At 36.5% G+C, this 15,789-nt stretch overlaps 1 protein-coding gene across 5 annotated transcripts in view; it reads right to left on the minus strand.

Moving 5' to 3' along the window:
* Positions 1-15,789, minus strand: part of KCNIP4 (potassium voltage-gated channel interacting protein 4) — a 470,545-nt gene that overhangs the window by 404,578 nt on the left and 50,178 nt on the right. The window contains exons 1-2 of one of the 5 annotated variants that reach the window (XM_076336023.1): positions 12,216-12,270; positions 9,860-10,008 (exon numbers count right to left, since the gene is read on the minus strand). The exons of 2 other annotated variants lie outside the window; for them this stretch is intronic. In XM_076336023.1, the coding sequence (XP_076192138.1) occupies positions 9,860-10,007 (148 nt within the window). In that variant the 5' untranslated portion in view covers position 10,008; positions 12,216-12,270. Of the gene's footprint in view, positions 1-9,859; positions 10,009-10,372; positions 10,468-10,796; positions 10,853-12,215; positions 12,271-15,789 lie in introns of those variants that run through there. 2 more of the 5 variants (XM_076336021.1, XM_076336020.1) reach the window with 2 other exon arrangements.

Here is a 15,789-nt window from a genome sequence, read left to right on the forward strand (position 1 = left end):
ATGCATTATGGTGCAACCTTTTAATGACACGATCATGTGCTATAGTTTGAACAGGAGTTTCTTTTGATAAGTTAATTTAATTCACGGATATTACTTATTTACCAAATTCAAAACTCCACTCTTTCCTCATTTTGTGCCCCCATAATTTACTTACCAAACATTATTGAAAATCTGAGCTGAAAATGCAATTTTCCATGATGTTCATCACTACAGTGTCTAAGTGCTTCACAAACATTACTACATTTATATTCACAACATCCCTGTGAGATGAGAGGGTATTATTATACCTACTTTATGCAGAACAGAGGCACAGTAAGATTAACATCAAAGGTATTGACTAATTTGGGCACTTGGTAGGAAATTCATGGAAGCTCATTTTCACAATGCTTAATACACAGCCTTTCATATATGTTCAAAGCCAAGTTAGTAATGCTGCAAGTGCTCAATATTCTGCAAATCAAACCCCAAGGATTCACTCAGAAAACAAGAAATACACAGTGTCAATCCCTAAAGTTTGTCTTAACTGACTCCTGTAACATCACATAGGAACTCTGTGGCAGAAGAAATCCAGTTCTCCAGTATAAATTAACCACATGGACCTCTTTTCTTTTCTGTATCTTTCTTTGTTCACTACTTTCTGAATTGTTCAGTCAACAACTAAGGAATTGCACTGTTGTCTTCCTTACAAGCATTTCTATAAATCTTTTCATCACCTGAGAGTTTCCACTCTGTTTACTAAAAAGTAGAGGTTTTTTGGTTTCAGGCAAAATTGACATCTAAGAAACTGATAGCTGCTGTTCACTATTGTGCCCCCATATAATTCAAAACTAGAGGGAGATGGAATAATTTCTGGGTTTACAGACATTTTCTCACAGCAGAGAATACTGAGATTCAGAAACACAAGGATAAATTTTAAGTTATTGTAGGGAGGTACTGTGATGTTTCCCCTCCTCCATCTACGTTTGATTTTTCTCATTGGTCATTTTTCATCTCAGCTGCATCAGAAGTGGTATGAACTAAAGGACTTAGTTAAAGCAGTCAAACTATCATAGCTTGGGAAGGTAGCTCTTGTCAACTGAAGGGTCTTAAGTTAAAAAGTTTTACCTCTCAACCAGCAAAGATAAACAAAAACATGTGCAAAGATAAAGAGAAACCTGTGCAAAGATAAACATAGAGACATTTATAACAGCTCAGCTGATAGATGCTACACTCAAAAGCTGTAGTATTTTTATGGCTTTAAATATATATACACGAGGTATACAAAGGAAGTCAGATGAAGTGATGCTAGTTATATTCAGAGGAACTTGGTGATGTGAATTGACAGAGGTTTAAATACTATGTATTCTTGCTGTTAGTCACTTTTGCTGTTACATTCAAGACAACCTTAACCTATGCATCTGCTTAGGCCAGAAGTAGGTAATGAAACCAGCTTCACATTTCTGTTGCCCTAGACCTTGAGTTCTTGTATTGTCAGAAATAGGTTTTCTCTACTGTTGGAAATGATGACCCCCAACTCACCTAAGTATCTTGCTTTTGCACTCACAGGGCCAAAGATACCACAAATGAAATGATGTATTAGAAAGGGATTTTTAGTATTATAGGTATTAAACTTTTTCAATTTGTTCGCCTATTATAATTCTCCTTTTCCCAGCCTGTATAACAAAGAAATCAGGTTGGCCTCAAAGGTGGAGGGTTATGGAGAACAGTACAAAAAGTGTTAGGTAGCTCAATATTTCCAGCACCATTTTTGGTGACATATGTGAAATCAAGCATGCCTTCTGCTTTGCTACACAGTACAGGTTTCTTGGCATTTGGTTGAGATGATCCACAAAATTCAGTTGCAGTGTTGCCCCATATGACTAATACAGTCATTGTGCCCACTAAACATTTAGATGGCTCGGTGAAGAACTCCAGTTCCTTACCAACTTTTTCTTAGCCTCTTGCACACAGAAAGGATGAATAAGAAAATTAAAGAACAACTGAGAACACATCTCCTTGCCAAGAAGATAATGCTGCTCGAAGGAACAGCAGGGAGGTCCCAGCAGGATGGCATTATTGCAGCAATGAAGAGCACCGAGTCCTCCCACTTACCCCTTTTGGGCTGAAAGGAGGGCAAATCTATCCTGTCAGAACTGCCACCTGCTAGAAGAACTGTCAGGACCACACTGCAGACTCCAATGGAAACAAGCATTCAAGAAAGGTGACAGCAGCAATAAATTACATTTAAAAAAAAAAAAAAAAAGGCAAACAAAGCGACATGTAATTTTGTTGTTCTAGTCATTCTGGTTTATTTGTTTCTTACTGTTTTTCCCTCCCTTATTCTGCCCTAACGTTCCACTTCTAAGATATGTTGGTTTTCTTTTTAATTTGATCTTCTGTGAAAAGTTATTCAGTCATAATGCTTCATAGTGCCAAAAAAAAGGAATAAAGCTGGCTTTGCATACTTTAAAGAAGCTGCTTCTAACAGGTTACTTGATCTGCAGTAGAAGTGCTCCCTCTAGTCGCCGGATTTTTTCCAGGGACAGATGCTCACAAACACAGTTGTGTTATACTGCCCTAATATTCAGTACACTTAGGTAAACAAAATGCAGATATCGTTAACCACCACAACAAATTCAGTTCTTTATGGGCCATACCATTTATAAAAAGACATTCAGAGCTACCATTTAATCTGCAATACTCTCAATATATTTAGCCATTTAAATTGCTGGAATAATGCCCAGATGGAAAGTGGCAAGATATTTAAAGATTGATTCCATTTTTTAAGTATGCCATGAATATAAAAGTCCTTCCACTTAATCTAATACACTTCTTTGGCCTATTAGTTTTTGATTGATAGAATGTCTTGAAATAAAAAAGCAGCAGTTGGCAGACACAGTAGAAATCAAAGATACTGTGAGTAGAAAGACTAAATGGAAGTATATATTGGTTTCATAAAGGATATATTTTAGTTTCCCAAAAGTGGTGATCCTCTACATTTATTATATTCCAAACCCTTGATTGTTAGAACTTGATTTTTAAGTAACAGATTTTCAATAAATTAGCAACCAATTTTTTTTTTAAATGGGACACTGACCTTTGTATAACAATGAAGGAAAATCTGGAGAAACAAAATTAGACATCAGATTTTCAAATGGAGAGGTCAGAACTTCATAGTTTGCTTTCATGTTCAGGGCATATAGTTTCTATGTTGTATTGCAAGGGATAATTTTTAAATATCTGCATGATGTTGAAGCAGCCACTCCAATTCTACTGGAGAAACAAGGAGAATTAGAGAAACAATTATATTTCTGATATAACTAGCTGATTAAAGAGCAGTTAATCAGCTATTCCTTTTATTCTTCGGCCAAATTCAGGAAGATGCTGGGATTGTTTTTCTAACAGTTTAAACTGATTGACGAATAAGGTGATCATTGGTAAGTAGGATTAATGATCTCAACGGAAAAATAAAATTTCATTATGTAGAGTCCAGAGTGACATCTCTGGAAAGGTTCCAGTCAGCTCAATGGTTCCTCATGCTTTTTATATGAAAAGAAAACACATATTCACTATGATTAATCAAAAACTAAATGGTTAATTAAAAGGGTCTGTTCGAAGCTCTTAATTAGAGCTAGTTTAAAACTGTGCACTGTCTCTTAGGAAGCTTATGCAAACTGCTTGGTGCTAACACTGGTCAGTAGGAAAAGAAAGAGAAGAGAAGGAAAGGGAAAAAAAACCTTGGGGGTTCAACACACTCTTCTGCAAATGTAGAGTTTTTAGGCAGCAATCTGCCATGAGTTAATGCTTCATCTTCCAATATCATGTCCCTCCTAGTAACTGCAATGCCAGGATTACAAAGGTGGCAATTGCAGGAGACCATAAAAATCCATTCTGACATGAAGGAGACAAACTTCCAAGAGAAAAGGAGAAACATACCTTGTTGTGTAATGTCTATATAGCCAGGGAAGCATAAAGCAGAAACTCCATAAAGTTGTGCACTCACAGTTTTCTGAGCCATGTTTCTCAGGGGTTAACTGTGGAGCATATTTAATCCTTTGAATGTCAAACCCTGAGGAAATCTAATTCCCATGAAATATCCTTCTCCTTACAAGCACGTTCACTCTAAGGAGAATTGACTTCATAATCTGCACTTTGCAACTTGCTATCTGTGTATTAAGCATCATTAAAAACTCAGTTACGGATAATACTTACTTTTATAGGCGCTAACAACTGTTTCAAGGGCTCTGAAGAGGTATGTATGAATTCTCCCCAAACTGTAAACTAGTGGTTATTGCAAGATTTGTGCAATTTTGTTTTTAAATTTGGAAATGTTTAAAAACCTTCATCTATGTATGTACAAAATAGCAAGGGCTTTTGTCATGACTGTGGCCTTTAAGTATTAATTTTAAAAATTTAAGAGGTATTAAAAACTTCAGAAGGCATATGTTTGGTTTTTTCCTAAGAGAATTTAGGAGACTGATTATTAAATTTTCTCAAGCCAAAAATGATGCTACATAATTTTATACGTACTTGTCAGAGCCTCACATTTTCATTAGCTACACACATTGACCAATTTAGCAAGTCTGTATACAAATACACAGTAAAAGCCCTTTTCAAAACATTAATCACTCTGGAATGATTCTAAGTTGTGAGAATCAATGTTTTTCCAATTCCCCTTTTAATAACCTGAAAGATAACAAACATTCCTGCATAATACACTTCCCTGTTAATTTGTGCCATTGACTATTACTGCTACCCTGAAGAGAGTATTAGAAGTCTTAGTGAGATTAGATCACTCCATGCTACAAATTTAAAAGAAAATTACATTCACCAGGGAGAGCCTTTAATTTTATTGCCATGATTTGTCTTTCAGAATTAGCATTTAGCAAGAAAGGAACAAAATACAAGGCTCCCCTTTTTGCCAGGCTTCTTAACACAAACTCCTTTATCCGAGATTATAATGGGTGAATAAGCTTTGGTGGAAAACAAAACAAAAAATACTAAAAATAGATTATTTTCCCTTACCTTTTTTCCTTTTCTTTCCACCATGTTATATTAGCCTTTTTTAAACAATCTTTTTATACCTAGTAAATATGAACAACTACGTCTCTATTCTAATACAACAAATTATTTAGCTAAGAATAGAGTCCTATATTAGTTTCAGGGAAAAAATCTGACATAAATAAAAAAGCTCATTACTTGCAACACTTTTACAAATAAATGGAATATATCCACATTTTCCATCCAGTACAGTGACTTGAAAAGATATGTATATACAATGTATACTATATTTGTTCAGAAGGTGAAATTTTTGTAACATAAAATGGAACATTTACACAGTGAGCCAGAAGGTATAAGGCACCACTAAACCTCAACTTATTAGAGCTGAATAAGAAAACAGTGCTAATTCATAGTTCATTGTAATTAAAGAAATACCTAAAGCAATACTGAGCAATGCTCATTTTCTCTAAAAAAAGTTATTAAAAGACACACAGTAAATAAGGTTTTACCTCTGTAACTTCCTAGGTTTAGTAGCTAGCTTACTTAAGATTAACATGTACACCAAGAGCATCATCATCAAATTGTAAAACATTTTCATAAATATTTCAGATAGACAAAATGGGCTAAACATTGCTCATTTTGAATTCCCAAGTAAATTTCTCTTCTTATAGTTTTTACAAAATAAAGATTTCTGTATTGCTTAAAACCATGAAAGGTTCCATTTTTATGTTTGTCTTCAGAGCATAAAATCTCAGATATGTTAATCTCTTCAGTGGTTAATACATGCAGTAATAGGCTACAAAACCTGCTTACTGAGTATTCAGGAAAGATTTCATACGGTATGGTCTAATTATTTACACATTCACCATCTAGAATGGAAAGGAGAAGAGGGTCTGGCAAGGGACATGGTCCTTGGTCTTGAAGTAAAAAAATAACACATCTGACAGGTCATACAAATTCAATTACTGGACAAGTTAAGATCTGAACAGTATATCAGCCATCCTTTAAGAGAGGACTGTTTGTGAAGAGCAGCTACTGGGACAAGGGAATGAACTCAGGAGAATATGCTATTCTTGACACTGGATATCTATTATTTATTGTTGTTTTCTCTCATTTTTATCTGCGCTGTTTATTTCACATTCTTCCTGTAGGGAAGAGTGACTAGGACCAGGCAGATTAACTATCACTCCATGCGTAAGCAAACAAAAAGAAGATGCTTTTGCTTCAGTAATAAAGTTAGGAAACAACTCTTCTAGTTAGTAGTCATGATAGTTTCTAATTAAGGCAGTTGAGGGCTTTGGTATTGGAAAAGACATGTACTTTAATCCCTGTATGTAATCCTGCTGTCATTAGTGTCTAGCTTTCAGATTGTCTTTGCCCCATCGCTTCACCGCTCAACAGAAAAGGGGTACAAGCAGGCACACAAGAATTAATGCTGAGAGATGCATTGGAGGAATGTTTCAGTCCAAAGGACCCCTGTTCAATATTAATAAAGATTCATGTTCATTTTGAACAACTGGGAGAAAAATTTCTTTTCATGGTCTGAGATGTGACTGGATTTCAAAGTACTGCTCAACATATTTGCATAGGAGAAGAAAAGGCAAACGGACCACAGGGGACAAACTATTATCCTGTACACAAGAAGTCCATATTTAAAAAAAACAGTATTGACAATCTCCAGCAGGATTTTTTTGAGTTATCCAAGGTCTGAGAGTATAGGAAGTACCCTAGGGAGAGCAGAACGTTTAACTAGTTCGCAAATAACTTGGGATATTTTCTCCTTAAATATTTTGTCAAATGTACTATTTGACTGGGAAAAATACACACATTGATTGACAGCTTGGAATTATTCCTGAATTATTCATAACTCAAATCATAACTACGTGGTTTGAGGAAACAAAAACAATATAAAAAATTTTATAAATAAACCGTTGATAATCTATAATATTTTTAGCAGCATGTAATGCAGAGTCAGCAGTACAATTCCTCCAAATTTATCTTTGTGACAGACAACTTGTTGTTCTCTTGGTGTCTCTCATTTGCATTTTATAAAATCTGCAGTAGAATGTATATTCATGGCATGGAATAATCGGGAAAGACTCATTACTGCCCTAGATTAACTGAGTAGGTTGCCAATTTAGTGAGGAGATACTTCAGTGCTGCTCATTTTTGAAAGTGAAACCCTCCAGTTTTTCAACACATGCTTTAAACTTGTGTACATTTAGCTCTAACTGATGTATACTTGGCAATAGTCATAGTCTGTTCCTCTAGCCTTAGTTCCAAGATATCTGCTCTCTGAAACTACTGTCGGAGGAATTAGTCAAATTACTTAGTAAATCAAATATTTATTTGCCTGCTCCAAATTCATAAATGGAAATTGTCTTGAAAGTATAATTAATTCTATAAAGTTAAAACAACACGTTGACAAACTCAGTTTCAAGATCATACAAATAAACTAAAATATGAAAAAACAAATTGTAGAGGAGAAATAATGTCTGTTTTAAAAGAAAGATCAAATATGCATTACTTTACAGTATTTCCAGCTACAAACTGTTATAATGGCAGTGAATTACCAAATAATTCAGTTTTTGCAGTTTTCATTATTTTTTTAAAATATGAACAAAAAGATTTCAGTTGTTTTTTAAGTATTAAACTGCAAGCCTCAACTGCCTAATGACTATTTTTATACCACTTTACTAGTGTAAGGTAGCTTACCAATGGGGAATCTGATTTGCGTAAAGGAATATCTAAGTGGGAATGAGCCACCACGATATCATTTGCAAGCTCACCTTCATCCTGCTGACAGAAAAGAGTAGGTATTGACCAAGTATCTCAGTAGCCAGGTGCTCTGTAGCTACCATAGCACTGTCATGGGTACGAGGAGGAAGGTTAAGTTACAGCAGACCTCTGGCTGACTTAACTTATTCCAGAGAATGGGTGAGCATCTCCATGGCCAAGTCTAGGGGGTTTCAGAAATGCCCTACTTGTTTACATGTGAGAGCTGTGGATCATGAACTCAGTGGGGTATGCCATATACAACATGTATTACAGGTGTCAGTAGGCTCTAGTACCGAAGTCCAAGAAAACCTATTTGGCCAGTGGGATCACCTCAGACGACTGAACAGTGCTGAATAAAGTACCTCAGGACGTCAGGTTCTTGTAAAGGTATCCCTGTGGGAATATGCTTTCTGTCATTTGGTACTAGATAAAGCAAATGTAATAGCTTTGAGTTAACTATGTGTCAGATTCTGATTTTGTCTCTGTTGGAGTAACCCAGAGTACCTTAACTGAGCCTGATTTTACAGTGATTTGTATATCTGCTAATTCACTTTAACAAGACAAAATAAATCCTTAATTCTACCATTACTTATCAACCATTTTAAGATCCTTTCTGGAGGTGCAAATGATTAGCCAGTTTAAAGGTACTGAAGAATCAGAGCTATTAACTTCAGTGCAAGTTGCTTTAGATTCACACACCATTTCTGATTCCTTAGGCCTACTGAGATTGCTGATAAATAACCCAATGAAAAAAAATCTAAAATTCCCATGAACAAAAGAATGAGTGTATTGAAAGGGTTACAGCAAATTCATTTTTGCTTCATTAGCTCCAGTAATAATACAAAAAGTAAATGAAAGTGCAGAGAATTATAGGTACAAACTGATACAGTAATCAGAAATCAAACATGTATTTAGTAAACCATAATATGCGTGGTGATTAAAGCAGCCATTTGTTGGAAATATTAGCCTAAAGCTTTAAAAATGAATGGCCAAGAATAGCTAAATGATTACGCTTAGATTAAAAGGCATATCAAACGCGTTTACATGGATAACACAGGGATAAGGGCAGTTTAAAACCAGAGGTATGTTGAATTTAACCAGCTAATTTTTTCTAAATGCTGAAACTAAGCTACTGGAGCATATCCTTTAAAGTAAATGTGTAAATAAAATAACATATCACTCAGGATATGGTGACTTAGCTCTTCATGACAAAACAATGTCATGCATTTTCTTCATTCTGTTTGACACAAATTCAATACGCTGAGGACCTGTTTTTTTATTGTCATAAAATGCGTGCAAGGGGATGAAAAATGCTGCCAAAACACAGAAGGGTTGTTTGGGGCAGTGTTTTTTGTTTTGTTTTTACATAATGCTGCAAAGAACAAAAATGATGGTAAAAAGAGGAACCAGTGCTGAATAAAATCCCTAACTGTGTGTATGTTCCTTGAGGAAAATAATGTGAAGCAGATTAACCATCACTTCAGGATGGCTGCCGTTTAATTTATTATTCATAAAAGAGTTAGACTTCCAATGGGTGAAATATTTCACAGCCAACTTCCAATGTAAAAAGAAGCATTTCTTTCAGTATTTATTAATAAATACAGTACATAGCATCATTATGTATAAAAGTGACAGGATGTTACCTTTCTCCATTTCCTCAAAGACAAAGGGATTGATCAGGTAATTTCCATGTAAATATACTCTGACAGTGATCAAAGGAGGTTTTACTCATAGAAACAGATTTTTGGGTTGGGCCCTGATAAATTGATAAATTTAATTACTGGGATTTTACATTTATTCATTTATCTTCTGATTGAAGGAATTTTTTTTCTGCAGACCTTTTCTGCAGACCATGTATTTTGATGTGCTGCAAAATGAATGCTCATGCAGTACAATTATTTATATTACATTATGATAAAGCACCTTCAATCAAAGCTGTACCATTTTAAATCTCTTTGCAGAATAGACTCAAGATAGTAGAGACTTTTTGTACCTGTAACTTGACTGATGCTAAATTTAGTAATACCACTGTATCAGAAATTCAGAATTCTTGGAGAGACAACAATTTCTCCTACACTAAAAATTTCAATAGGAAAGGTACCTTTAGAGCTCAAACTTTTCCAGGCAAAAATTCGCTTTATCAAGCAGCAATTCCTAAGCAATTTCTTGCAGTTTGCAGGCTTCTGATGATACTGTTGCAAATCTTCATTCGTTTCATGTGTTTTCTTCTCAGCGGCTAACACTTCCATCCTAAACAAAAACTTAACCTTTAGTTTTCCTGAAGGATATATACACAACTTAAATCTGTAGACTGGGGGTAAGGGAGATGGGGGGAGAAGGGAGGAGATGGGCTCGGGATAAAGGGAAAAGCTTTAGGATCTCATTAAACATTATTCTTAGCTCATACATTCTTAGTATTAATTAACTTAAATGGAATTATTGTATTCATATTCTTTTGTTTTGAATTATTTATCTGGAACATTAATGTATTTGTAAAAAATACAGATGGGGAAGAAAATCAGATTTTGTCTACTATTTTAAAAAACTTTGATTTTACTTAAATGATATAAATTATATAACATCTTTAGATGGTAAATAAATATTTACCTCTTACCTTAGTCAGTTGTTTAGGTAAAGGAAATATTGTAATCCTCTATGCATGAACCTATTATCCTTCCTATCTTAGCTTGCCTTACATCAGTGTCATAGAGGAGAGCTGCATTCCTCTAGCTGTTATTGAAAGACAGCTGCTCTACCCAGAAAAGATGAATAGTTGGGTTTCTGTGCTGCCTTAATGCCACTGTCACTCAAATGCAGAAAAGCAGCTGAGCCACTTAAAGCCAGTTGTACACTTGGGGACCATTTCTCTACACTACCTTCTGATTCACACAGGCAGACCAATGAATTTCTATATGACATTATTTTTCTTGATAGACTGCCACTTTGAAGGAGCCGGGAGCCATTAGCAACAACCAACACCAACTAGAACCTAACCAAAGCCCTACCCAAGGGCCACAAACCCAAGAAAAGGCACCTACCCAGTGCTCCAGGACTTCTATGCTACTCCAGAATCATGCAGTAGTCCTAAACAGCATTCCTGTTTGCTCTTCGGCGAGCTCCAGCCTGAGATGCTGAGGAGATGACTGCTGCTGAGGACAGAATGAAACTGCAAGCCGCGGCAGCCCTTTGACAACCAGCCACAGACTGCACCGGGGGAGCTACTCTAATTACAAACAATAACTGCACCCAGCCAGGAGCAGGACACCAAAGTGGCCCCTATTTCACTCCCCTCCTTTTCGCTCGCACTGCACTCTCACCCACAATCTGAATCTAACAACATTAAACACAATTTAAGTTCTAAAGACAGAAAGTGGGAAAGAGTCAAAGAAAAAAAAATAAATTGGTGCTGGTCACAGTACACAGCAGAGTTTGAGAAACAAAGCTGACTTTTCAACTGTAAACTTATTGCTTCCTAAAGAAAGAAAGCATGATGTAACACATGACCTCACTGCATGCATTTGCGTCAGGAGTTTCTATTGATTATGCAAAACAATCAAGGAACAAGTTTCCATTTCCTGAAATTTACTTTTTAAAAGATACTAGAAGTCCAAGGGTTTTTTTTAATCAGTCCACTTTCCTTCTAACTGAATTAATCTTAATGCCAATTACATAAATTTGGAATTTTCATGTATGTGAAATTTCCTGCGCACATTTGAACTATGGCTTAACTATTTTGCTTTGTGCAAAATCTTACACGCAAAACCCCGTATCTATCTATAACAACTGGAGGCATCTCAGATCTATCAGCACAGGCTAGGATGGAGTTTTTTAAGCACACTAACTCCACCTCTGGAAACAGCCTATATATCAGCAGTGAATTCTGTTCATAACAGCAGAGAAGCACGGGCCTTAACAAGGGATTTTTAGGCAGCCAAAGTAAAGGGGAGCACTTCCATTCAGATTCATACCTAGGGATATATTTCAGGCCCATCACTATTTAGAAATGAACGAGGCTTGAATTTGCACTGTTGGAACAGTACTTGCTGGTATCAGGTCCTTTGAGTCCCACGGCATGACACAGCATTGCAGTCATGGCTGTATTCCCATCACAAGCCGCTACCAAAGTGAGCTGAATTTCAATCTGGTGACAGAGTTTCTGAAACTTCAGCAGAGAAACTGCTTCCAGTTTAAGCATATTTCACAGCTCTCTTATCTTATATCTTTCAAAGGTGCCATTCTGAGAATAAATATTAATTCTACATTGGTGTTTTACTGTGCTAAGAAATACATTTTCACCACAAAAGATTCAGTCTGGATTTCCAGATGACTCCTGAACAGAATTTTGAGTTGCAAGAGCAAAGCACAAATGTTAGTTATTGCACAGAAATAATAGCTATTTTTAAAAGATAATGCTCTCAACTATTTCTAGATTCCATCTTCGAATGAAATTAACGTACTCGAGAAATTAGAGTTCATCCCTCTGAAAACTGGAGGTTTGCTTCTGATCAGAGTCTGTGCAGGGCATCCACAGAAAGTCACCCATCTTCTCTGGCAGAACACATCTATATCGCTCCTGTCGAGTGCAAAGAGAAAACCAATACTATGCCCAACAGCACTGGAATATAGCACCATGTACTATAGCTCCAAACAGCTAAAACTAGAAAGTGTTGTTGAAGTAATTTAAGTTCAAGTTTTCTTGATATAAACCTTCAGAGAAACTGCCTGCCCGTGAAAAGATCAGCTACAAAATCCTTGATCCTCCAGCTCAAATGCTAGCTCTCATGACGTACCCTGTCACACTCCTCAGAGTGCCGGTTTGGAGCTGCCTCATCTCAGAGATTCATTAATCCAAAGGTAGTGTGAATGGGGAAGCAGACACAGGAGCCGAGACAAGCATCTGGGAAAATTATGCCATGATGGGATAGTAAACAGGAGTGCATACTGCCTAGACATGGAGCGACTGTTCACACACAATGTGAGAGGGTTGCTGGATATGCATATTAGCATTTGAATAAGGTCTTCAGGAGGGACAAGAATACAGAAAGCACAAATTTGATGACACTACTCAAGAGGATATGAAGAGGTAGAACCCTTGCTGAAATCTTTAGGATTTGCTTATGTGCAGCATGTGCATCATGTCTTATTTGCCATGATGTGAAAAGCTTCACTTGAGATTTAACTCTAGAAGGAAGCATTTTTTCTAAAAATGGTTCAGAAGATGTCAAGGGGTTCAGATTACACTGTATCTGTTTCCTTACTTCACTCTTTAATCAACTCCATAGCAATTTTCTTCTATAATAGAAGTATACATGAATCAGATGTTCTTTGAGGTGCTAATTGTGATGCTAGAATTTTATAGTGCCTTTAAAATAAACTTAAGTTGTAGAATAGTAAAGTTCAAGGCACCGTTGAATTATTCCAAGCAAATGATACTGTACCTCATATAGCCATAATATTTAATTTATAAAAGGAATTAACATCACTATTCTGAAGCAATGCACTTGATTTACCTCTTTCTCCTCTGCAAATCATGTGCTCTGACTTTGAGAAAAGGAAATGGGTTGGTAGTGAATTCTGCATTTACAAACCCAAGGACTGTAAAAAATTCATTATGTGCAATACCGGAGAAAAACTGGCCATGTTGTAAGTAAAATAAGAAAAGTATCATGTGTGGAAGGGGTTTCAATCCAGGCTGCAGAGGATCCTTCCTTTCCCTAAATACATTGAATCATTTAGGCAAAATTAAAAAGGATGCCAAAGAGCACTCTGGGAGTACATTAACTGTGGGTGATCAGTGGAAGGCTGAACCCTTCAGCATGTTCAAATGAGCAGCTAGTTTCTGAAATTAATGCACGTTGTTCAGGGAGCACCTATAGGGGACTGGTACCTAGAAGTTACTGAGCTTGAGCAACCTCAGGATCTGGGGATGGGCAGATCTTCCAACTGGGAGTGAGTAGTGAAACAGGTAAGAAAGAAAATAAACAGAACGATGTACTAGTGGGAGTATCAACAACAAGACAAATGTGGAGAAATGACCTGCAAAAACCCTGCAATGCCTTTGGTTTGAGCCCTTACTTACATGTTACTGCAGAAGTAACCGGAACCTGCACTCATCCTGACCACATGCCTCTGGTCAGGGAAGGCAAACTTTTTACTGCGGCAGTAACAGTGCATGGAGATCGGGACTGCCTAAAGAAAGCAGGTTTTCGCTATTTCATGTTATCAGATTTCATCTGTAATCAGTTACAGCCAAAAATAAAGCTGGGTTTCTGTATAAAAAGTTGCTAGTTTCCTATTGATGGTTAAAGAATTGCTTTTATGAGTGATGTAAATCATGTCAGTTAAAAACTCCAGAGTCACAAGCTGATGAATCATATAAGTACTATGAGATGCCACACAGCTACAGACATTTTGAGGAATATTTATTGGAGCTAGAAGAGAATGTCTTTTAAATGGGTGTACATGAACATGGCTGCAATAATAGCATGTATGCAAGTTGCCTCTTACTACTGCTTGATCTGATTTGAACTTTGGGAATGTGGAAGTGAACTTTGGGTGGACTTACTGAAAACTAAATAATTCTTCACTTCATAATGAAATAGCAGTTGGAAAGACCAGAGGCATCATTATAGAGTCAGAAATGGCTCAGGAATACTCCAGATGAAACAGTCAAAACCGACGTGGCATCTACATGTTTTTTGGGGGGAATCTTTACAGAACTCATTAGTAGGATTAGTTGATTACTGTAGCACAACTACTTCAAGAACTTTCACTGATGACTACGTGGTCTCATAAAGGTCTTGAAGAAAGAAATTGTTTAATGTCAAAGATGAAGCTAGGTTAAACCAGTGATGTCTGCTGAAAACTTTAGGTCGCTAGAGATTGCAGCTATAAGTTAAGAAATGAACACTGAAAAATGGGGCAAGGTTACAGAATCCGGTCCTGGATGAATGTGTGGGTGACTGCTGACATATTAAGGAATATTACAATGAGATGCTTCAGAGAAAAAGCAGGCTTTGGTTTGGTTTTGTTTTTCTCAGCAGAAGCAGTTTTTAATAGTATTTTGTGATATCGAATTTTGGCAGATGAAGGAAAGGATTTGTGAGTGGAAAGGAAAATTTCATTCTCTTTCTGTAAAATGAAAGATGAAACAGAAAAATATTGGAAGCAAAAATATATCAGCTATTTATTTACCCTCATTGTATAATGCTCTCTAAGGTTTTGCTGTAGCATTAACTTGAGCCCCATTAACATCTTTTTACGAAGACATTTTCAACATGCTTGTTTGTCTATTTATAAGCAAAAATGGCAATTGGATAAATACCAGGAATCAAAAGCTTCATGTACACTTTAATATTCATTAAAATTTTGGGTTCTGCTTTTGCCAAGAGAAAACAAACAGGCAATTCTTAATTTAACTTGAACATAGTGAAGAGCTGAGCAGTGCCAGTCACTCTGGAAAGCCTGTGGGAAGCATTTGAAAATATCCCACAAATATAGGGAGAACTACTGTTTTGGGTTTTTTCTCACCTCAAAAAGGTCATCCTCCTTGATGTATGAAATGTCTATAGGTCTTACCTGTTCATGCATGGTGAATCTCTATATTGTAAATGAGGAGCAAAGAAAAGAAACAGGAATAGTGGAGCAGCACTGCCCTGGAATTCTTTTGGTTTATTTGGCTCTGGACCTTTTGGTGGGACAGTGCAGGTTAATAACTAATTTCAGGTTGTATTCAGGTTGCCTGGATTAGAAGGAGAACATCGGTGTTCACACACATTATGTCACAGTACCTGTGGGCACTGAAGGTGACAGGAACACATTTTGACATTGTCAACAATTATTTGACTGCAGCAAGAACAATGAGCAACATAAGCGAGAGCAAGTATTTGTGGGTGAGAATTTCAGAGAGCTCCTTCACTGTGCCAGAGGAATTTCACATCGTAATGAGCCCTCTTGGGGTTATAGATATATTGGGATGAGCTCGCACTGGATGATTCAGTAGCTGAACTAAACTGAGAGAAAGGGTTTACC

Source organism: Aptenodytes patagonicus, chromosome 4 (assembly GCF_965638725.1).
Source record: "Aptenodytes patagonicus chromosome 4, bAptPat1.pri.cur, whole genome shotgun sequence".
NCBI classification, from domain to species: domain Eukaryota; kingdom Metazoa; phylum Chordata; class Aves; order Sphenisciformes; family Spheniscidae; genus Aptenodytes; species Aptenodytes patagonicus.